This window comes from Gallinula chloropus, assembly GCF_964237585.1.
Source record: "Gallinula chloropus genome assembly, chromosome: 14".
In the NCBI taxonomy this organism is placed as follows: domain Eukaryota; kingdom Metazoa; phylum Chordata; class Aves; order Gruiformes; family Rallidae; genus Gallinula; species Gallinula chloropus.
In genome coordinates this window covers 4,403,759-4,428,491 of record NC_140099.1, presented here as the reverse complement: position 1 = coordinate 4,428,491, position 24,733 = coordinate 4,403,759, and the positions used below count along the sequence as shown (strand labels likewise).

General features: G+C 41.3%; 1 protein-coding gene across 1 annotated transcript in view; it reads left to right on the top strand.

Annotated features, from left to right (window-relative positions):
• Positions 1 to 24,733, top strand: part of MNAT1 (MNAT1 component of CDK activating kinase) — a gene marked incomplete at its 5' end in the record, with an annotated part of 120,491 nt that overhangs the window by 19,359 nt on the left and 76,399 nt on the right. The window contains 2 exons of the mRNA XM_084270510.1: positions 15,750 to 15,902; positions 17,571 to 17,644. Coding sequence (XP_084126636.1) covers positions 15,750 to 15,902; positions 17,571 to 17,644 — 227 coding nt within the window. The remainder of the gene's footprint in view (positions 1 to 15,749; positions 15,903 to 17,570; positions 17,645 to 24,733) is intronic.

The window sequence follows — 24,733 nt, the reverse complement described above, 5'->3', positions numbered from 1 at the left end:
AGTTGAGGAAGGCTTTTGTCTTGTAACTGGTTTTCCTTAATGCACTGGGAGTGACTGGCTTGACGCATTTTCCCCAGGTGGCATCAGCAGCCTATGAAATACAGAGGAAGCATTTCTGCTGTGTGACCTTTACAGCAGGGTGATCTTCAGGAAGGACAACCAAGAGTGAGTTTCTTTGTATTTTTGGTACTTTGCCCAAATATGTGCACTTTCAACTCCAGTACAGGATCTGTGTCTTGGAAGAGTCCTTTGGGCAATGCAGTTCTTGTCCTTGTTTTTCTCATATGTGAATGTGATGGTTCCCAAGTCATTCCTGCAGATCAGAGGGAAAAAAATCCCTTTTTTTTTTAGAAGTGGGAAGATCCTTGCTGGTACTGTTGAGTGGAACAGAGCAGAGCTGTAGTGTTGTTGTGCTTTTACGTCAAGTTTAGGCTCTTGCTTTTCTGAAACAGCATTCGAGTTTCCCTTAAATAATGTATTACTGCTTTATAGCCTTTGTTTTTGAACAAAGACTCCGGAGTACTTATCTGTAGCAAAGAGCAAGTGAAACTTGTTCCAGATGAATTTTCCACAGTATTTGGCCTAAGTATGGCCTCACTGCTAGGGCTGCTTGCAGGGGGGGAACGTTGGGCAGCCCTAGATCCACACTGTGTTGCTAGGGAAAACAAAATCTCCAGTTATATGGGAATTATTATCATGTAATAAGCAGTTTCTCAGGTGTCTGGATCTGTTTTCTGATTTTCTTCTGTGCAGTGTTTTTGTTTGTTTGTTTGTTTGTTTGCTTTCAGTACGCCCATTGTCTTGAGGGGTCTGATAAACTGCAAACTGTAATGGACAGAGCTTTTGTTTACTGGTGATATCTATGGCACTGTTCAAATGTGTAGATGGAGCTGGATCAAAGACCTCCTTGCAGCCCACCACACACTGAGGTTTTGTTTCTCCTCCTTCCTTGAGATCTCTGTTCCCAGAGGGCCAAGAAGCCATCTCACTTCTCTGGTAGTAGCTGCCTGAGGGATCAGGCCAGATTTTTTTTTCATAGTAAGAAAGACCTGAACATATTGATAGACATGTTATGTCTGGGAATGGTGAAGCAGCAGTTTACAGCTTGCACACACATTTTTAACTTACCTGTGACAAAGTATTGAGTTTTTACATGCCTCTTAAATGGGCATCTTGGGGATGGAAAAAGTGACTGATTGTGAATTGTGAAAAACAAACTACTTTTGGCATGGCTGTTTAATGGACCATTTCGCTTCACTTGAATCTGGTTTTGCTAAAAGCTGCTGAGCAAAAATCACATGGGTTTCTTTCACTGTCAACTGTTTGCTGTGTAGGTGGGGGTACGATGCAGGTGCTGGTGACAGTTTGTGCTGTTTGACTTTGTGCCCAGAGTGAGAATCGCTGCCTAGCTAGCAGAACAAAACCATACTATTATCTTATTAGTGCATTCACATCTTTATGCAATTAAACCATGTCATATTTAAGCTGCCTCCACTACACACATTTTCAGTTCTAACACTTTCTTATTTAAAGCCTACGAGTATTTGATGGGGATTTAATGCCACATATAGAGTCTGGGTAGCAGTTGAGTCTGATTGTATCTGTGTGGTTGAGGGTGGCTGCCTGAGAAGTGAGAGTGTGGGAACTGGTATTGTCAAGGACTTCAGCAACCAGATAAGAGGGAATGACTAGCAGGAAATACCCATTTGTGGGAGAGAAAGTCTTTCTTCCATGGAGAGCTTCCAGATAAAAGGTGAAAATTGATCATCTTGGTATTCGGTTGCATTAAATTTGCATAAGGGCTGATCAGCAGGGAAGTTCCCCTGGGGTGTTTAATAATGCTGATTTCTGCAGTTCTTAAAGAAAACCCAGTGTTTCACAGGTGCCTCTGTTCTATTGCTTGAAAGTTTTGTAGCCAAGTACTTGACAGTTCTGGAGACTACAACATATATTGCTATTAGAGGTGATATTTTGGGGTGGAGTATTTTTTTGAGTAAGCATATACGTCTTTAAACAATCTGAGTCATGTATTCTATTTTTTAATACAAAATGGTTTTGAAGACTCAGCATGTTGTGGTGGTACAGCACAGAGCATAAGGGGACATGTCAAAGCCTCCTAAAAGAAGGGAAAATATTATGTACAACCCTAGAATCGCTGAAATAATTTACACATTTCTTTAAGGACCTTGTCAACCGCTGTTGGCAAACTAAGTAGGATAGGGTGATCGTTCTGATGTTGGGGCTTACATGCCCCAGAAGACTAGAAGGAAGCTGGTATGGTAGGGCAGCAGGTAATGGTCAGACTTTACCACTACAGGCAGAGGTATATTTCTTTTCTGTGTTGGACTCTATAATCTTGGGAATGTGACCTGATCTCTGTGATTTTTCTTGACCAACCATTGCATGTTTTTTACTGGAGAATTGTGTAAAACTCGTTAACTGTTGTTGGATTCAGGTCGAGCTGCAGTGAGTGTCACCAAACTTGTTTTACAGGGTTTTCCAAGGAAAACACCCAGTATAGTGTTTTCTGCCCAGGGTAGGCTGTAAATGCAAAAGGCTGTAGTTACTTTTCAAATACTTTTGTTGTGCAATGGCAGCATCAGTCATGAACTGCAGCCTGTGCCTGTAACTGGATTCTTTCCAGGGTTTAATTGTTGAGCTCACAGTAGCTGTGATAGCCAGTGTGCAATCCTCAGTATATCTACAAACCCCCATATCTTCCTTATCTCTGGATCCCCTTTATTTATTTATTTATTTAGGACTAATAAACTTGGCTTATATCCTTTGTGGATGCAGGTAAGATGATCACCTTTCTGTAGCATCGTAACATTTCTTGGAAAAAAATACTGATAGACAGTAGAACACCTTATACCTCTGTCCAGAATGCTGCATGTGGTTTGGGGGAGTGGAAGCAGCTTGGATTGCCCTTTAGCTAAAAGCTGCAAAGCTAAGGAAGTGGCTTAAGGTCACGTGTGAGAGCTTTAGTGAACTCACTGAAATTCTGTTATAAATAGCAGAGGCATGGATTTAAGTCAAGTATACTGCTTATCATACGTATAGGTGATGAGTTGAAGGACTTCATCTTGCAAGGATGGACTGTGGCAAAAGGTCTTTCTTGCATTTGTGTGTAACAGCAATTAAACCAAATCAGAGAAGGACCTTTTTTTTTTAAGATGCTAGTTTTATCTATGAGGGGTGAGCAAACCCTTAAATGGCAAAAGCTGTCTGAGTAAGCTTGCTGCAGAACAGTCACGATCCTCAGCACACAGCTGACCACCTACCCAACTGTGTGCCACAGTATGGAGCTTGTGTGCTTTCAAATCTGAAAAATTGGAATCTAAAATGGCAATAATTGGAGGGGACTCTGGTTTTTTTTAACAACTCATCCCTGGCTTTTTTGGGTTTCTTTACTGCATTCCCCACTCTGTTGGTCATCTGGGAATATCCTAGTGGCTGTTGCTTCTTGGAGTGTCTGCAGAATCAAGAATTCATGTGTTGATTTTGTTGTCTTCAGTGGGTGATGGTGGATGAAGAAATATTTTCATTATTAGGTATAAGCTGATTATTTGAATGACTCTAGGAACATATAAAAAGCATAAAAATATGTGTTCAAAGGCTTCCAGTCTTCCTAGAGTTACATGCTCAAGGGTATACTCTCCCGATTTGCTTTAATTGGACTGCTTTGGTGGCATTAGATAATATCAAGCTTTTATTCTGTGTGATTTATATGGAAAACAAAACCACTAGTCACTGTTTCTCAGACCAGGAACAATGTTCTTTACACATGGCTTTAATATAGCTGTTGTGAGCCTAAATAAATGCTGCTTTTGAATACACACGCAGGTCCCCTGTAATTATGGAGCAGCGTGGAGTTTATGAGAGAACCTGCAGCATTGTTGAACGCTTCTCAGCTGATGTTTGGATAAAACAGAAGCTCAAATGATGTCCAAATTTCCATTTCCTAACTTGTTTTCAGTGGCTTTCTACCTAATCAGTGGGACTAGAGGGACTCGGCATCAGGCTGTAGCCGTGGATGATGGTGGGTTTTGGTTGTCTGTGTGATATTTACAGCTGAAATAGTGAATGGAAATTTTGAGACCTTTTCTTTTTTCCATGGGTAACATTATGCAGAGATAGGAATGAACAGAAATATTCTGCAAAACGAGTAAGTTAGACCAGCCCTACAGAGGGAGGCAGGTGGGGTTTATGCTGTAACATTCAAAAATACTTCTGCCAAGCTATTTCCAGGCAGGAATAAGGAGCCATGTGCAAACACCCAACAAAGCTCTTCTCTGAGTTTATGCATGGGAGGAACTCCACATAATGAAGAACAGATTTGTGGATACTTATCAGACTTGAAATTGTTTGACAACAATTCCATCATGATCTGTTCACCAATACGGGGAGGCAGCTGGGTGTCATCCTGCCCATATCCTCTGTGGTGTCTCCTGATGTCTGCGCCCACTGCCGAGTAACTCCACTGGGCTGTTCTGTTCCATGTGGTTTGTGGCATAACAGGTACTGATATAAATGCAAATAAGAATATTGTGTATTTTACTAAAATACAATGATTTTTTTGCTTTTGTGTTTTTGATCATTAATACATGTTGTCTTCACTTCTTGCTCCCACGTGGTGCAGCTGATTCTCTTTGTTGTCTCTCCTAACAAATACTACAAGAATGAATATGCATCACAAATTTTCATCAAGATAAAATGTTTTGAAATGTGCTGCAGCTTGGAGAACGGTTTGTGTTACCTCTTTGGTATGGTGAGTAATGTATTTGCTTACTTTGAGTCCTGTTTGATAACCCGTGAAGCTACGTCTAGCTGCACTCAAGTAGGGCTGGGTTTCTATTCCCTCCAGTCTGTAGGAAGTAGTTGAGGTGCCAGCGTAGCTAACGACGAGCTGCCACGTCCTCATTATTTTTGTTAAATACCTTCCTCTAAGAGTAGTTGTGTTGAATGTCACCTTAAAATTTAGCGTCCAAAAGTTTGCATGATGTTCACCAACTGGTGCAATGTTCTAAAACAGCAGTTGCCAGTTAAGCTTGACAAAATAGCATTTTTTTAATGGTTTTATGTAGCTCAGGACCATTGCTACCCTTAAGAAGGAAATCTCAATCTGACCTGTTCAATGGCCAGCTTGGGCTGGGGGGAGGAGGTTTTGGGGTGTTTTTTTCTTTCTTTTTTTTCAATAAGTCGAAGCATATTTGTTTTTGAGATTGTTCCACTGGCCGTTCAGGACATCCCTGAAATACTTACCATGCTGTGTCCCACCAAGAATGTAATCTTAAGGTCTCCATTGTTTATGAAGCACACTCTATATTTTATCTCATGCTGTGAAAAGATGTGATAATGGTTGTTTAGGGATTATGTGAAAATGAAGTGAGGAATGACCCTTAAAAATCAGTAGGAAGTAGGAGATTCCCAAATGAGACGGGTGTGTGTGTGTGTGTGTGTGTGTGTGTGTGTGGAGGGAAGCTGTTTGAACTGCTACTGTTGGGATTTTCTAATGAGTATCTCCTTTGCACTTACACTGGTGAAAATGAAAATTGGTGAGATAAAGAAGCTTTTTCAGGAAAATGCAGTAAAATCTGTTAGGTTACAGAAACTCAAACTAGACCTGTAACTCTAGTAACTCGGTTTTTAGTGCTGCAGTTTTGGAGACTGTGGCCACACAGTGTGGCAAGGTGCTCGTGATGTTGAAGATCACTGGTGGACCAGAAGTGCCATCCGTGGGAAGTGACGTGACACAGAGGAGCTTTAGGCACAAGGCTAGCACAGACTATCCTAAAAAAAAATCCATTGGAACGAGAGATGCCTTACCTGGTTTTGCTGTTCATTCTTTACATCTCCTTTAACCTTTTTAGATTACAAAACAAGTAGATTTGCCAAAACCTTAGTGCTGGGTTGCAGAGCTCTTGTGTGGCATGTGCAGGGACAATCATTGTGCAGGTTGCCCTGGACAGTTCAATATATGGCCCAGCAGCAGTGCAGGGAATGACCCTGGGGGTCTCTTGCACCCCTGTTGCTGTGTTTAATTATACCGATGTGAACTTGCTCAGCAAGCCCTAGACAGTTGGTAATTTTTGTTTTTCATTATATATATCTTGTGTGTCAACGATATTTTAAAATATATCTGTAGTTTCCATGTCTTCAAAACCAGAAATGCACAAACCTTTCCCTCTTTGCAAGTGGATTTGGCTTTTTTTAAAATGCCAGTCTGTCTTTCTAAAAGATACCTACCCAGGCTTATTTCTTGAAGGATTAAACCTGTATCTGGATGAAAGATGGCATTGAAATGGTATTGAGTTGGGTTATTGTTTGTTTTTCTACCTTCAGATGAGATTTTCTGAAACTAAATGTTAAGAATGATTCAGACTCTGATCTGTAAGGTATTTATTTAAGGTATTTATATATCTCTGCGTAGAGATCACTCTTCCTTCTCTGACATCTATCTATTCAAATTGTAATAATAAAGGCAACAGAGATTTAGCAAGTAATTCTAAATGGTGCTTTAGGGCAGGAAATAAAGAATGCCCCAATCAATTAAAATTCCAATAGGGAGTTGGGATATGATGTAAAATTACCTTCACTGGTCTGGGAAACCTGTGTGCTCTCCACAATGAAAATACTACTGACTTCGTAGTAGTCAAAGGCTACTGGTGCTTTTGTCTGTCTCACTGAGCAGGCAGCAGACTTGGGAAGCAGTTTGATCCTTAAGGCTGTATTGGAGTGATGAAGGGGGGGGGGAATGATGACTTGTTGAGTCATGGCCAGCACCTTTTGCTGAGCGGATGTTCATCTAAACTTTGTAGCTTTTCTTCTGTGCTGTTGTTTCAGCTATTAAAGGAAGATAAACAGAGCGGTACCATCTTACCTTCTCTTTTCAACAAGGTGAAAAAAATTGTACCAAATCAATCAAGTTTTGATCATAGAATCATAGAATTGTAGGGGTTGGAAGGGACCTCAAGAGATCATCGGGTCCAACCCCCCTGCCAAAGCAGCTCCCTAGGACATATCACTCAGATAGGCATCCAGATAGGTCTCGAATATCTCCAGAGAAGGAGACTCCACACCCCCTGGGCAGCCTGTCCCAGGGCTCTGATACCCTCACTGGGGAAAAGTTTTTCCGTATGTTGGTGCGGAACTCCCTGTGCTCCAACTTGAAGCCATCGCCCCTTGTCCTGTCCCCACAGAGCACTGAAAAGGGGCTGGCTGATTCCCCCTGCATCCCCTGCTTCAGATAATTATAAACTTTAATTAGGTCCCCCCTTAGTCTTCTCTTCTCCAGGCTGAACAGTTCCAACTTACTCAGCCTTTCCTCATAGGGGAGATGCTCCAGGCCCTTAATCATCTTCGTAGCCCTCCTTTGGTCTCTCTCGAGGAGATCCCCGTCCTTTTTATACCAAGGAGCCCAGAACTAAAACTGTGCAGAGGTTTGTCTGCTGTGGTGCCATCCTCTTCCCTTGCTTTGCAGCCCCCACCTGTGCTGGTTCTGGTCCTCGTGTTGCGCACGTGTCAGCAGCTGGGGGCTGTGGACTTTTGTCCAAGCCCTCTCGGTGTCGGTCCGCAGGCAGAACCCGCCTGAATGGGAGCATTGTTTGTGGGATGCCCTAACCTGTCTGAAGTCTGCAGGAAGTTTGGCTGCTGAACTTGTTGGGACCTGGAGTTCACTTGAGGGTTCTCCTAGTTCCGCTTGGAGAGGAGATCTGCAAAGCTGTGTAGGTATGTAGCAGTGTTTACCAAAGTGCCTACCCATGCTGCTGGGCACCTAACCCCACTGTCAGGTGGTAAACACAGTCGCTGTTCTCACTTCACCTTCCCTAACGAATGAGTCTTAAACACGTCTGGCTCCCAAGACTTTCATGGCAGTGCTGTGATGTGCCAGCTTAGCCTGAGATTTTGTATTTGACAACATCCTGCTTAAGCTTTCTCACCCTGGTTGCTCATTCCTACCTTGGCATTGGTAGAAGCATTTATGAACCCTGTGTGAACCGAATGGGGGTTCATCTGGGTGAAAAGTGACCCAGCAAATAACTCTGTGGCTGCACAAATGTTTGTTTCTGGCCTGATGAGAGGACAGAGTGTGGAAGTGTGAGGCAGATTACAGCAGCTTCTTTGGCATTGGTGTTGATTTAACATGTGGAAGCACAATTTTAATGTTCCTAGGCTGCATGTATGTACTCCAGGTTGTTTGCTGCTTTTGCTGTCCAGGAGAATGGGACGTAATGTCTTAACCTTTGAGTTTGGTCACTCATTTCTGACAAGTTATGTAACTGGAAAATGTTGATTTTTCTTGCATTATTAAACAAGATTTATGCAGGTGCTCCCATGAAACGTTTTGTTGTGGCAGACTGTTCTTTCAGCCTTTTGAAACCAAGCAAGCTCAAGGGTACAGAGGACACTTCTTCACTACACGTTGGGTTTTAAGCACTAACAGCATTTTCAAAACTATCCAGGACATTGACAATGCAGTTACTGGTCCAGCAGACTTTTTGAAATGTTGTTAAGCGTGTATACATACACCCACGCTGTCTCTGTATTTGAACAGCTTAAGGAAACTGGACTGTACACTTTTAATGCTTTGAGTGAAATAATAGCCTCTGCTCTTGGCAGAAATTTGGCTTGGTTCCTTCCAAAAGCTGGGAGAGATGAGCCAACATATTCAGATCATTCAACAGGTACATTTGTGAGGGATTGGTAAGGGTTTTGATTTTTGAGGTGGATTTGGACACTTGCCATTGAGACCCTAACTCACCACGGGCTCTATGGAAAACCTTGGTCATGTGCCTGGTTCTCTTACAGAAATGTATCTTATCAACTTCAACTTTATTTTTTATTAGACATGAAATATGGGAGTGTCCTGTGCCAAGCCCTCAGTAATGTGGTCAGAATGTCCTATCATGACAAGCACCTTTTAAAGTTTTTTTTTTCCCCCTTTTACTGTACAGCCACATTTCCTTGTCTTGCTTCCACATGCTGCTGTTGTACTGTAAAATGAGCTAAAAGTACAGAACAGAAATAGAAGCCTTGTTTCAGATCAAGTAAAAATTTGTTGTGACTATTTTGGGTCCCCAAAGAGTTTATTTTCTGTTGTTTGTGTTTTTTTTTTTCCAGTGTGATTTCTGGCATATGCAGGTGTTTTGTAAAACTAAGTGAATGCTCAAAATACTTGAGTTAGTAAGACCTGTCAGCTGTGGGTGCAAATGGGTATGGAAAGAGAAGGAATCAACACATCTTGTATGGAGTTTGGGGTGAGAAGTATGTTTGTCTTGTGTGACAATGGGCAATATAGAACTGGATCGTGTCTAAAAAGTACAGTTCCTGTATTTTAGACAGATGTGGCAAATTTTGTCTGAAGTTCAGGTGTGCTGTGGGCAGCTGTTAATCCTGATCCCAACTTGATGTTTGTTTGAAACCCCCAAAACTTTCAAACTTTCTTACTCAAAGAGAATAAAGCATAATAAAAGGGTTATTGACATAGTTGAATTATTATGTTAGTGCATGTGTTTGCCCAGTAGACTGTAATGGATTTGAAGTAGTTGTTCTGGTACATTGGGTAAATTCTTGGCCAATTTTGGTATGCCTAGTCATTGTGAAAACACTTATTTCTCAATGCCATGCAGCTGCTCTTGAGGTGTCAAGAACTGGGCTGTCAACTGTTGGCCTGCTGTTTGACCAAATAGACATAATTGTGCTGTAAGACACGGTTTTTATGATTGTGTGCTTAATTGACTAAGCAGCAGTATCTCATAAAGAACCACTCTTATTTAAATACCTACGGAAATATTTAATCCATAATATGCAGAGATAATACCATAGAAGATTCTTCTCTAATTTTTTTTCCCCTTGGAAAAAAGAAAAGCCTCATCTGTACTAGATAAATCTGTGTTAAGTTTTGACTTGCTGCAAGACACTTAAAATGGTTTTGTAATGGATGTTGAAATACAATGGGTGGTGGAAATGTTTCTGTTTATTATTAATTGACTCAGTATGTCTTTTTTTGCTTAAAATGCCAGTCATTCAAGGCTGTAGTTCAACCATTACCTGGTCTGCTTTCTTTCTGGTGAGTGCAGTTGGGATGAACTGGTCAATATATCAGAGTATGTAGATGGGTGTTTGGAAAATAAGGTTAACTCTGGCTGAGTGTCACCTAAATTTTTTGAAATGTCTGGGCTCATGTAACTTCCCCCTTTCTGAAATACGGAGCTGAACTTACCAGACAGAACAAAAATGAAACAGAGGTGTGTGTGTGTTCATCCTTCTCCCAAAAGATAGAAATAGTCTAAAAGGATTATATGCTCAGCATCTTGGCAGATGATGCTGAGAATTGACATAATACAGATGTAGGAAAAGTAGCAGAGAGTTTGAGTTTGCTTTCTGGTTTGAAGGGGAGGTTAAGATCAGCTCTCTGGAGCCTTGATAATTTTTTTGTGGGTGTGTGGACACGGTCACGTTAGCAAAGTAATCTCTCAGACTTTGTCTTGCAGTACATGCTGCTATGGGCAGAGTGGGGGGAGCTGCAGACAACTGCAGATATCTTATCAACTGTGTTTTAAACCCAAAAACCTCATCTGTTGATTGAGTTGTGATTTCTGCCTGAAACCCAAGATGTGTTTTATTGCCACAAGAAGCTGTAATCTTTACGTGGCGCGTGGGCTGCTTGTGAGACCTGTTTATTTACTAGTTGAAGACAGGCCCATTGTGGGGTTTTCTGCCAAATAAGGGTTTTAAGAGCATTCTGAAGTTGTCTCCTTACAAGGTGAGAACAGCAAAATCCCCATCGGCAGCAGTTCATAGAATCACAGCTTAGAGGGAGAGTAGTTTGTATCTTCTCCCAGCTCCCTCTTGTATTTGGTGGACAGAGAAGAGGTGGCCCAGTTGCTTCTACTTGTATCTCAATAAGGATTTCTGAATTCTTGAGGCTGATGTGTGAAAAGGACAAGACTCTTTGTCTCCAACTCCATTCTCATTTGGGAGCTACTGATCTCATAAGCTCCTTTATCCGAAGCTCTCAGAAACATTTGATTTTATTGCAGTCACATTTCTTTTTCTTCAGCTTTTGATCCCTAATCTGTAACATGGAGTTAAAAAATAGCTTTTGATCAGTTGTTCTGAGCTCCTTGGATCCCAGAGCTCCTCATTGCTGCAGCCTCAGGGAAGAGCCTGCCCTTTAAGCCTTCAGTCCACCAGCACAGAAAATAAACCTGCAGTGGCCAACTGCAGTGGTAGATGAACTCTTGGGTATGCAGCAGAAATCACCGTGGGATATAAGAACTTGCTAAATGTACTGAAGGTTGCAAAATAAACAGGTTTGACAGCTGCTCACTCCAAACTGGGCTGTTCTTGTCTCAGTTCAAGAATCTCTGTACAAGAACACAAATATGTCTTACCCAAGCTAAGGAAAAAGCCTGTGAATGTTTCTAGAAGCACCTTTGACTTAAAATGTAGATGTCTTTCTGTAAGCTTTCTCACGTGTGTGCTTTCTGTTGATTTTTTTTTTTAATGTTCCCTCGCCATAAATCAAGAGTCATTCCATTTCTGTAAGTAAATTTCCCTCTGACATCAGAATTGAAACAAGTGAAAACATATCTCTTCTGCTGATTCTTTCCATTCCATTTGTTTGTGGTTCAGGTCTTGGCTATATATTGAATGCTGTATTATTTCTTTAAGCTAAACTGTTTTTATCCATAGTAGAGAGGTTCATTTGTTTTGCATGTTACTTTAAATAGCTGAAACATCTTGGTTATAGAAGTTGAAGAAGAGGGGCTTAGAGATTTTAAATATTTGATAGTGTTTAATAAGTATAACTACTAAAAATAGCCTTTGTAAAGAAGGGTGGTAACTCATTTTGCAATATTCCTAGTCAACAGCAAAAGCTGTAAAGATTTTTTTACTCTGAAATGATTAATGGGTACCTATCTGAAGCTCTGCAAGTTTTTGCTATGCTCAGCAGAATCTGAATTTTTAAAAGAAATAATAACTTGCACTCCTGCTTGTGCAAATAGCTGCTCTTTATTCTGTTTTGTTGGCTCTCTTGTTAACTAAGTTAGCAAAGTAAGGAGCACCATCAAGGTATGCTAAAGTTGTGAGCCATTTTCATCCCTTCAGTGTCCAAGAGGTTTGATTCCTTATCCATCATCCCTCCATGAAATGCCTGTGAAGGATTCAGCACAGATCTTTTGTACCCTTTGAAAATACTTTGTCCAAAACAAACACTCAGTTCTAGCTAAGTGTAATTCAGTTGATAGATACCTAATACTTTTATGGAGAAAAACCTCTGCTTGTTTTGTGCAGTGCACCAGAAGCATTGTCAGTATGAGCCTGACGTCCTTGAACACTGACATGAAGATGTGTAGAGCTATTTGTGCACTGATGGTGCCAAACCATCTAGATGCTTTATTATTTGCTTTCCTCAAAAAAGGCTGCATAGAGACTAAGCCACTTGTTTAATATTTTATGGGGGTGAAAGGGAAGAACAAGACAGATGAAACCAGTGTCTGTGGAAATGAAAAGGAGTGGACTGATGGTTATTATTCTGGTGTGGAAGACCAGGACACTTATTCCTTGAGGTGCTCTGATTGCCTTTGTTGATTACATTCCCCTATTGTCCACACATATGTAGATCCCTGGGCATTTTTTTAATAGATGTTTTAATCTAAATTACCTGTTTTCAGGATATAAACTTAAATCTGAAAGGTAATGAAAGCTTTTAGTGAGTGTATGAAAGAGAATACGGATCACTGAGGCCCTGCAACCTCAGTGTGAAGAGGAGAATTGGCAATATCACACCCTGAGTGTGTGTTTACACCTTGTGTGACACTGTTGGCTTTAGACATACTAACTTTTGAACAAATATATAGATTTTAAGCATAAACATTTGTCATCAACTTATATATGTAGCATGTCTGCATACATAATACACGTGTGCATATTTAAAAAAAAATAACTTGAGGCACCTAATTGGAGAAAACATGAGGCCACCAGTCCTGGCCATGCTGCACAGGGGAATTAAGCTGGTGTTCTGATGCTTTGCTTATTTGCAAAATGTAAATGCCATGTATGTATGATGTGTTGGCCAATAAATAATGTACTGAATGGTGTCCTGCTTCCAGAGTTTGACTGTCTTTCCGCTAAGGCAAATGGAGAAGAGTTTGACTCACAAAGAAATTGAAGGATTACCTGAAGGTCTGTGGATCATGGGGGAGCTCTGTGATGCCAGCTGCGATATTGGGGTGTCCATTGTGTTGCCTGGGTTGTCTGGGTGGTGCATGGGTTGGGTACCTTTTGGTGCAGTCACAGAAACTGCTGAATCTCTTAAAAAAATTAAGTCAGGTTTTGAAATCTTTATTGCAATATATGAAATAATTTCTTAAACTCACCTTTATTAACATCTGCCTTCCTGGTGTTTGCATATGCTTGTAGTGGTCTGTGCTGAATCCAAAAGGAACTCATTTGGAGGGATTCAGGAGATGGCTTTTTCCTCCTTTAAGGCTGAGATAGAAACACGTGACCCAACATGTTTGCTGTTGCTGGGGAAATGGCTGCAATCTGTTGGGGACAAGAATGACAGACTTGCTAGGAAGTATGTTTGGGATCTCTTGTGTATTAAATCTATCCGGAGATGGAGAGGAGGCAGGAGCAGGACAGAGTCCAGCTCTGTCCTTGACTTGTCCTGTATAACTCCTTTTGAATTCAGGAGGAGTTGTCTGTGAATAAGTACGAATGTGAATATGTGTGAGAGAAAAAAAGAACTTGATCACCTGATGTGGGATTCCCATAGTGACATGTTGACTTGTGGGTTTTTGCATGGAAAGCTAGTTTCTAGCCTTAGAAAGGCTGGTTCCACTTTGGGAAGGCATTGAAGCACTTGTACAAAGTGCTTTTCCAAGGAGGGACTTTTTTCAAGTCCTGTGTAAACTTGAAATGTCTTTGATTTAGGCAAGGGGGTGGGAGGGAAAGTGAAGTAGTTTCAGGTGCTACTGTCTGTGCATAATGTCTCTTGCACATGGAGACCCTGTTCTGTTGGTCCTTAGGCAATACCGAGATAAAAAACCCAATACAAACACCTGCACTTGGATCCACCTGCCAAGTTCTGTAGCTTTACACTCCCTTTTCTATAACTTAAAAATAGGAAAGAGGAGGCAGGACTTCTTGCTGTGCTTTGGTTGCTGTGCTGAGTGAGACGTATAAACAGCATGAGCTGCCAAAGTGAAGAAGACAGTGAAACTGCCCTTATGTACGGGGCTCTTGGATGCACAGACAGGTTGGGGAGGAAGGAGGAAACCCCTTCCCTGATTTGCCTTCTCTCCTGTGTTTAGTGTTCTTGCTGCCATGGGTAGCAAACTAAAATATTTTCATAAAGAAGCATACCTCTTGAGCTGATGTCCCAGGCCTAGTGCACTAAAAGGTTGGATCTCTCCCTTCCCAGATAAATTGTGTTTTAAATGTGCTTGGGTTTCTAACTAGAGGGATTCCAGGGCAGGAAGATGTCGAAGTAACTTCAGGGTTTGCCCTTTAATGTTGGCAGCTGCTGTGCAAGATGCATTTTGGAACTGGAGTTCTGCTGATGTTAATACAAAGTTGCCTTTTTTCTTTCTTTTTTTTAATTGTGAGATACAATTGCATTTGTTTTGCATCTTCTAATCTTGAAAACAAAGCTGGGTAGAACTGGTTGGCTGTAGCCAGCTCTGCCTCTGTGAGCGCTGGAACCAGTTTAGTTGGGGGTAGGTCAGCAGGCTGAGAGTTTTGTTTAAGATCCTTCGCAACCCTGTCAGCATTGTTTCTCTTAACTTGTTTAGCTTTTGTGCTAGGCTTGTGAAGGTACAATGCATCTTGGCCCTTAATGTACAACTGTTTTGGCTTCAATATAGCGAAGCTATAAATAGACACCCCTTTTGCCTCCCCAGCAGTAGGAAATGACTGCAGCAGGTGTTGTCCTCTGCTAGAAATTTGCACATTATTAGTACCCAAGTAAGTTTGGGTACCTTTTTTTTTCAAGTTGGTTTTCCTGTTGTGTATTTTTTCCTTTATTAAATGCCAACTGACTGGTCAGCAAGTGTCTTGTTAAAAACTCTGAAATCTTCATTAACGCGAGTGAAATAAAACCAGAAAGGTGGTTTTGATTTATTTCTGTGTCTGCAAAGTACATTTTATGTGCCATTTTAGGAGTATTAACAGAAAGCTCAGGAGAGCTGTGTTTTGCTGGTCGCTGGTTAAAATGGTATTTTTGGCTTTTAGCTGCGTTGGGATGGAGTTTAGCTCAGGTTTGTCATAGCAGTTCCATCATGGTGATGTTGGTAGGTGCTTGAGAGGCTGTGGGCAAGTTTTGTATCCCTGCTTGTGCTGTGAGTGGCATCAAGAAGATAAACAAGGCTTGTTGTGCAGCAGGGTAGTGCTCAGAGTAAATAAGGGTATTGCAGCCTGGTCTACACGAAGTGAGCTTGGTGGTGTCAATAAACAAGTTCCCCCTTGACACAAACCCCATCATTGTGTTTGGATTAATTTTCAGTCTCCACAAAGGGAGGATAAATGCCTTTGTGCTGCTGAGATTGTTTCCTTTCAGCCATGGTGGAGAACCCTTGTCTCCTTGCCACTGTTGGGTGCTGAAGAAATGGCAAAATTGGGGGGAGATGCACTATGTACACCACAACGTGTGTGTCAACAACAGAAAAAGGGGGACAATCCAGCGTTTTAGTTACTGTTTAACATGTATCTGCCTTTATACCTCCTCCTTTCTTCTCTAGATGTGAGAGCTGTGTGGAACTGCTGTTTGTGAGAGGGGCTGGGAATTGCCAGGAGTGCGGTACTCCCCTGCGGAAGAGTAACTTCAGGGTGCAGCTCTTTGAGGATCCTGCTGTCGACAAGGAAGTGGAAATTCGGAAGAAAGTGCTGAAAATGTGAGTGTGGTCAGTTAAGAGAAGGTGGATGGATGCATTGCCATTTTAAAAACTTGACTTGCTCCTTCAGTAATACAGAGATTTTTTTTTTCTAAAGTGACAACCCATAAATCTTGACTTCATTTAGCGTGGAGGGATTTCAGAGAATCTGATTTTATGCAACAACTGAGGGCTGAATCCTTAATTTAGCCTTGAGGGATTCCTGCTTAGCATTAGAAAATGGTGGGTGTTTCTCTGTGGCCTACTTTGGCAAAGATTTGCCTCCTAAATGGAGATGATTAGATATTGAGGACTACAGCTGCTTTCCCTCTGAGGGGGTGAACATGGGTTTGAGGCATGAAACAGGACCTTGATTGTTCTGTTCCCTGGAGACCTCTTCTGAGAGTTGAAGGCCAATTCCCTTCAAAATGAAAATGGACAAAAGAGAAGCTATGTTCACATTGTTTTCTACTCCACACAGCAATTGTTCATGGAAATACTTCCTTACAAGCTTTGCACTACTAGTCTGTCATGTGGATTTCAGAGCTCTTGGAATTGAGATAAATGAGGTCTAAAATTGCTTCTGCCCTTGTGGCCAAGAAACAGCATTTTATAAGGAAAATAAGCGAGACAGTTCATGTGTTGGTAAGAGAGGGTCTGATGGAATGGAACAAAGCTGGAGAGAGTTGTGTGTGTGCAAAAATGACGTACAGGTAAATTGTAAGCTTGGCTGCCTTTATCTGGGCACAATGCTAAATTAATCACATGATTTTGCTGAGATGTGGGGAGATTGTGTTGTTGAATACCTAGATGTTGATGTGGAAAGCAGTCATAATTTTGCTGTTTGATTATAAAGTCTACTGAAGTTAACAAAAGTCAAACTGGAACGAAGTCAGCTTAGTTGACGAAACACGGCATGAAGTGGTGTTAGAACAGAAATGCTGTAAAATGCTTGGCCTACTTGGATTTGCCAGATTAGTTTGTAGTGGGCAGAAAAAAAAGTCCCCGAATTGGAATTTGGCCTGAGTTCTTGGGATTAGATTTTTATATGGCTGGGTGTCATGTATCTTGGTCTGCAGAGCAGGCAGAATCTCGGCTTTGTGTTTTCTTGGGAAGAAAGCCTGCAAGTCTTGGCTTTCAGAGGCTGTCCATGTTCTAGCCAGTTGTCCCTTCGTCTTTTTACTTTTTTCCAGCTATCAAAAATTGCATAAATGAGTTCTGGTATGGTCTGTTGATATGAAATAAGATAATTTTTAGCATTTTCACAGTTTGCTGCTGACACATGTTTTCCGTTGTTGGCACAAGGCCAAACTCCCTTTTCTGCTACATCTAGAAAAGCTTTTCTTGTGGGTGTTACTGTTGAATCTGCCTTTGTTAACAGATTTCTCATGATGAAGGGCCAGCTTGGAATCAGTATGTGCTAGCCCTCTGTGCCCCTGTTTACCTGTAACTCTGGAAAAGGAATTGGCAAACAGTAGGCAAAGATAACAGTGATTTATCTCAGACAGGCTCCTTCCCTTGGAAACAAGCCCCTTTGTCTCCTTTTAAAGATTCTGTACGTTGGTCAGTTGTGGGAGCTGCAAAGCACAGTGTTGGTAAAACTAGGTCAATCCTTACTATGCTCCCAGCAAGAGCCTTGTAGAGTTGAAATCACATCTTAATATAAACACTGTTTCTCTTCTCTTGAAGATACAATAAAAGAGAAGATGACTTTGCCAGTCTAAGTGAATATAATGATTTCCTGGAAGAAATAGAAGAAATTGGTAAGTCTTAATGCTTGCATTTTTGATGTGCTGTGCTCTTGAGACCATAGGCTTTTATCTTCTGACTCAGCTGCCTATGAGAATGTCTAAGTTGAGTTTCTTTAATAGGATTTATCAGAGTATCAGATGTTTATCTAATTACTTTTTTCTGTACATTTTTTAATCATATTTGCTGAACTGTAGGACATCGTTAAGTAAAACATTTTATCTCCCAGTGAAAAAAACCCCGTGATTGAAAGAGGAAATAGTGCTTCGTAGCTGGAAAAGAAAGGCTTGCAGGGGATTGTCAGTATTGCACTGGGGAAGATTAAACACAGAGAGGAGAAATTGAAATTTTCATTATATGCCTCCATTAGCTTTATCTACCATGACAGAAGCCATATGGTGTCTTTCATCATTTGGCTTCTGCAAGTACAGTAGTTGAGGCTGCCTTGAAGCTGATGACCTTACATACCACTGTGGTAGCGTTTTACGTTGCTGTGCAGAAAGAGAAGGTTGAGGAACAGATATTGATTTCTTTGGATTAGTTGAAGCAGAACTTTGCCCTTTGGGAAGTGACTATGTTATCAACGGAGTTTATTTTCTTCTTAATTAGGGTGACTTGTGATTTGTGGTGGAGTGATGGGTTTTACTTAGAAAAACAAGGATGTGTTCAAAGGAGTGACTCCTAAACGACTTGGTCCTTGGGTTTTATGAGATTCTGAGGTTTTTCTTTCTTTGTTCTGGAGTTTGAAGGGGAGGCTTAGAACACAAAGAAGAGGGAGTGAATGACTGTGATTTGAAAGAAAACATGGAGATGCTACCCCCCTCTTCAGTTTCTGAAAGGAGCTCTTGCTCCTCTTTACACTGTGGTGTTTTGTAGGAATGTGTCCTGTACACTTACTGCTCAGAGCAATCTGTCATGTTTTTGTTGGCATTAGAAGGCTGAGACTGGAGAGCTAAGTCGTGTGGCTGGGAAACACCACGGATGCTCGTGGGTCTGAGTGTCTGGAGATGATGTGGGTGTAGCTCTGTTTGTATGTTTTTTGGATGGTGTGGGGTAAGGAGAGAGTGAATAGAAAGAATGGTTGCTCCTTAGCCAGAGGATCCTGGAAGAATCTGTGTGTTCGTGGAAAGGAAAACTGGTTTTTATTTATGTAGCATTAAATACAGGTTTTCTACTTGATGCTGATTTTCAGCGTCTGCAACAGGGCAGATGACATTCATGCAACATCTTTTACCAGAAGTTTGTGCAGAATTTTACAATTCTTCAGCTCTTGGGATTAGGTTGTTAAATTTCAAAATTTTCCAGAGCCTTGGTAACTTGGTTTAGCAGCAGCAGAATTCATGGCTGGTCTTTGTAACCTTTTGAAAAGAATTATGCTGGCCCTGCAAATGCATCATGAAGAAGCTTGATAGATAGAGTTGGTGGGAATTGGAGATAGTTGCCTGAATGGGACACATGAAATACTGTAAGGAATAGGAAGTTCAACTATCTCCTTGTTTGTTCATGTAGCAGCCAGGCTGATGGGAGGAAAGAAGGGGGGCTATGAGAAGGCTCTTAACTTTCACCATCAAAGGGGGCACTTACAATCTACTAATTTAAGACAGATTGAGAAGCTGGAGAACAGGTTAGATTCAGGATTCACCCTGGATAAAAATTTAGGCCATGGTCTCCTTTCCTTGGTGACGAAAGCTCTTTGCAGCTGTTTTGCTCTCCCTAAGCCATTCCTTGCTCCTGGGCTGAGTTCTCTACCTGACAGTTAACTGGTGCATGTGTGGCATGGCTGAACAACATGTTAAAGGTGTCTCTGTATGGTTACTTCACATTTTACTGCTGAGGGTATTTAATTTTTTTGCTGTGCATGAATTCCCTGCTCATTTCTGCATGTGGAAAAACAAACTGTGTGACAGGAAAGAAAGGGCACAGCCATGCAGTGCAGAGTTTCATCTTGTGGAGCCAACGTACAGCAGGTAGGTGGTAGGTGATGGTCATTGTTCAAGCTTCCAGTGTAGGAAGCTATGGAGCAGGGAAGTGGATTCCCCTCCTTCTCCCCACTGCTCCCCCCCAAACTTTCTATCCCTCTATGGAAGGCTGAAGCACAGTTTTACCCCCTTTTCTTTTTACTGCTAAGTCTTGCTTCCTAAGTTGTGAGGGCTTAAATGAAGTTGTTGCTTGGAGTGACAAAATGTAAACATCCTGTGTAAGGATACTTCATGTGACCCTGGCAGATTCTGGTGGGTTTTGCAAACGTTACAGGTAGGTCTGGTCCAACGCTGGCAGCAATTGCACTGTCTTGTTCCCTTGATGTGATACATGACCTCACTTGAAACATATTTTCGCCCTCCGTATCAGGCGTGTTGTACTTACAGACTTTTTCTATTTAAAGAAAAGATTTGGGTGGTGCAGCAAAAGTGTGGGGAAGGTCAAACAAACATTAGGGTAGTCACCTCTTAAGACTTCTGTTATAAAAAACACATTTTTGAAGTGGTTTTGAATGTAGCCACTAAATAATGCTTTGGGCTAAAATGTGTTATACAAGGCTTTAAATAGAAACCACATTTTAAAGCAAGTTTTTGCCCAGAAGGAAAAAATCAGTTGGACAATTTGAGAACATTGTAAACACAGTTTGTTGTCATTAACACTGGGAATTAAAAAATAAAGTGAAATGGTTAAAACCTGCCTTTGGGAAAGGTGGGGGACAAGATCTAGTGGAGTAAGTCAGGTCTATGCCCATATGATGAGTTGGGGCAAGGTTAAACTTTCGAGTGTTGTTAAAAGTGACAGGCTCTGGACATCATGCAAACTATGCTCCCTCTTCCTACAAGGTTTTCTTCTTCCCTCAAGGTTTTCTTCTTTCCCAGATGATCTCCATAGGCAACTTTTCAAAACCTGGGGTGTAAACTCTGCAGAGCAGGGCCCGCCTCCTAGCATGTGTGTTCACACAGCCTGGCACCGCTCTCCTGATACCTGCATGAGGCCTTTAGGCATTACCACAACACAGTTGTTAATAGTAATTACAGCTTTTTAAAAACATTCAGTACATTGAGCTTGGAAGGAAGCTACTGTATTTGTGCCCTTCGGATTCCTGTATCTTGTTTTACTCCTCTAAGACTTGATGCAATACCAGCTGCCTAGTGACATGTCTTACTCAGAGCATTTATCTCGTGAGCCATCTTTGGGCAGAAAGGATTTTGGTATCTGTAATCACTTGTGGGTTGTGTTGTTTATTATTTTGTGGGTTTGGGGTTTTTTTTTTCCTCCCCTCTGTGTGTGTATGTGGATGGTATTGCTGGCCCTGACAATGGGGATAACCGAACTGGAAATTGTAATGGGCCCTTGATAAAAGTTCCCAATCATCTCATCTGAACATAGACTTTGGTACCACCATGTTCCAGTCAGAAGGATCTTTCTTAGACTGATGAGGCTGAGTGATTTCAATCATTTATTACTATGCTAAGGTATTTTTTTTTTTAAAATTATTGTCCCAGTAAAGGACAACTGAGGATAGCCAGAAATAATTGTTAATACCTAAGTAGACTTTTCTGCTTTAGCTGTGTGCTTTCTTTTGTTTCTGATAATTATTTTTTACAATCACAGAAAAGTTGTTTGGAAGGGATCTGTTAAGATGTATTCCACCTGTTCTGCCCCTTGCCCCTCTCCTAGCCCTCTTGAAAGTACAGAGGTTGGCCCAAGCATCGAAAGCACCAACAGAAGGTGCTACGTTGGCTTTGGGCTCCCCAGGCACACTGAGGCAGCGGTGGTGTCTCCCTTCACAGTGCTCAGCCCAAAGCAGTTGCTCTTCTGCCATTCCTGATCTCTAGCTGGTGATTTATGAAGATGTTGTTTGTAGTAGGGTGGGAGGAATATTTTTTTTTTATAGCAAACTAATACTAATTTAAAATCTCTTGGCTGGTTCATACCAGCAATGCAGATCAAATGCTCTCAGCAGAGTGCTCTCTGCTGCCTTGCCAGAGAGGGAGAGGGAATGTTCCTACTATTTGAATAGCAAATATTTTTACATGGTAACATTACTGTCTCTTAAGGAACTTGGAGAAGTCTCAGAAAATTGGCAGTATCGAAGACTGAAGCAGGGAGATTTTGATGGACGTAGAGCCCTGCAGTGGGGTGACATTCATTCATGCTGGGTCTCTAGACAAATTTTTGTGCTGTATAATTCAATTTCTTTTTGGTCCCATTTTCATGTTTCATTTATAACTAGGAAAATATTTTTCCATTTGTTGTAGAGTTGGATAATAAACGTTGTTTTGAAAAACAGCAAAAGTCTCCCCGTAGAGGCTGAATTTCAAAAGTAGGGAGTTTTACCTAAATAGAATGAAATGTTTCAGAAAAAACACAATAGTCTTCCTGTTGTACTTCAACAGATGTCTCAAGGCAAGTCATTTCATAAACCAACCAATGTGAGATGGATAAGTAGATAAATAATTGTTGCATACAAAACAGCTTCTGTTTCTTTTCCCTGAAGGGTTTCAGGCCTCTTATATCGGCTTATGCTATATTTCAACATGGACAAAAATAAGTCTGGCTTCTCTTTGAAACCTTTTCAGATTAGCCATCTGCTTTGCCAGTCATATTCAGATCTGTACCAATATTTTTTCAGGGCAGGTGTAGCATATGAGTTAGGTTTTTTTTAACTCTTTATGGCTCTTCTAGTTTAATGACTTGTATTTAAAAACCCGCCAACCCAGCATTTGGCAGAGTTATATTTAGAATAAACTCCTGGCAAAACCCAAAGCAGACAAAATAATAATAAAAAACCCCACTGCATAGTCCTAGTTATGTGTAAAAGGTGAGGTGTGGCATATTGGTGGCAGTGTGCTTTGATTTGATAATTGCTGTTTTTTCAATGCCAGAAAACTTGTGGAGGGGACAAAGGAGAAGAGAAATAATCTCTTAATTATCTTTTGTGGCATAACACCCCTTACAAAATGGACTTGTCAACTGTAATTGCAAGGATACAATGGCCAGAACTTGTATTCTCTAAATATTGGCGATGAGACGTTTGAAACTCATTAAAGACACATCAGATAATATGTGGGGAGATGTTCTGGCTGGTTCATTGGCCACTGGTAACCGTGGGATGTCAAAGAGCATAGTTTGTTTTGCTACTACAGTCTTTGTTGTAGGAAGGGAGATGTTTTCATCTGTTACAGGACAGCTGTTTTCACTAATGTTGATACAGAGACATCCAGGTTTTAGCACTACTGCAACAAGATGTAGCTTCTCAGGATTTTATGTCTTGAAATATGAACAACTTGGTTTTGAGGAACAGATGCCAGGACCAAGATAATGTTCCTCTTCAGTGGCTGTGAATTAATATATAGTGCAAGAAATCTGCTTTGGCATTCAAGGGTGTGAGAGGTATGAATCTTTGATTGCTGTGCCCTACTGTATCCTCTGGTGGCAGAGTAGAGCAGAATTGGCATGGTCCAAGGAGATCTGGTGGTTGTAAGGATTTTACCTGTGGTTTGGTTCCATCCAGAACAGAAAACAGAAGGAGAAATAAACCTTGTCTCACCTTGCTGTGACAAGGACATTTGAGGTGGCTACACAGGTGGGGATCGAAGAATTCTTAAACACTGATACAGGAACAGATCTCTCACGTGGAAATGTTACTTCATATCAAGTAGGAAGATAAAACTGGCTTTTCTGAGTAACTCTAAATAGAGGCAGGCATCTGCATATGTCTGACATTTGCCTGCTTTCCCCAGTCTGAGTATTAAATCTTCTGGTTTGTGTTTTACAAACACAGATTTGTAAAATAATAGTTGAGCCTATTAAGGGCAGTTGTGAAAGGAGGAACAAAACCCCTGAAAGTTTCAAGCAGCAGTAGTTGCAAAGCCTGGATCATCAGCTTATTGCTGGATTATTTTTAGAGAAATACACAAGATATTCAGGAGCCCAAAGGCATTTGGCATCATATCTTGTTCCTCCTCTTGCACCTGAAGGTGGCATCTGGGCATCCTGCTGGCACAGCATGCCTCATGTGCTATTTCTTTCTTGTGTCGTCATCGAAGAGTTTGGAGAGCTGCTGTGTGGATTGAAGTTGTAGGAAGTGCTGACATTCCCGTGCAGCTGCTGTCACTGCAGAGCCCTGGGCTGGTTGTATGCTGGCATTTTCACATGACAATTCTTCTCTTCTGTAATATTGAAATGTTAAGCTGCTTGTCAGCTGGGAGCTGTAGGCTGGAAAGTTGGAGGTCAAGTCTTCATTAAAATACTAAAAAAATTAGAGTAGAATAACATGTTTTACTAAGGAAATGTTGGTATGACCAGAAAGGGTATGTTTGCTGCAACATGAAATTAGAAAATAATTGTTATGCTTTTCGGAGAGTTAAAAATAAAATAGATTTGAAATGGGTAACTTGCTCCCAAAAACCAAGGAGCTGAACTGTGAATGGCTTGTTTGGGTTATAGCAGTGCCCAGAAGTCCCACGTGGGATGAGGTAACCAAAGTAGGTACTGCATGTGACTATAGTAAGGAGAGACAGAAGACATTACAGGAGAAAGGAAGTTTTATTCCCCTGCTCCTGGTTCTCACAGGTGGGACACCTCCAGGAGAGAGGCTCAGTGGCCTGCCCACAAGCTGTAACGAAGTTGGAAACTGAACCCAGGTGTTGATTCTCAGTCAAATGGTTAAACCTCAAAACCAGCCTGGATCTTGGATCACTTCCGAAGTGAGGATGGTTGGGAGAGATGGGTGGAAGAGTTCAGTTCATTTAGGAGCCAGGCTTATAAGCTCTGTGCTGACATTTTCAGTAGAATCTCCTTCCCTTCCTCAGGACTTGACTTTGCTTAATTGCTGTGCTGTTGTTTTCTTGGGAAGGGTTTCTCCATGGCAGGGAGAATTTCCCTCCTGCTTTTATAAATTTACTGTAGCCACATGACAAAGCTCTTGGAGGCTTTGAGTGCTATATGTTGGCAGTCTTCTATAGATTTAAAGCCATGGGCACGAGCCTAGCATCCTCTCTGGATGGAGATCACCAAGCGACTTCCCAGTGATAATGGCTTTCAGTTGGAATTCACTTGACCCACAATTGAACCAGTGACCTAGAGGTGAAAGGCTCAGGCATTGTATCGAATTACTA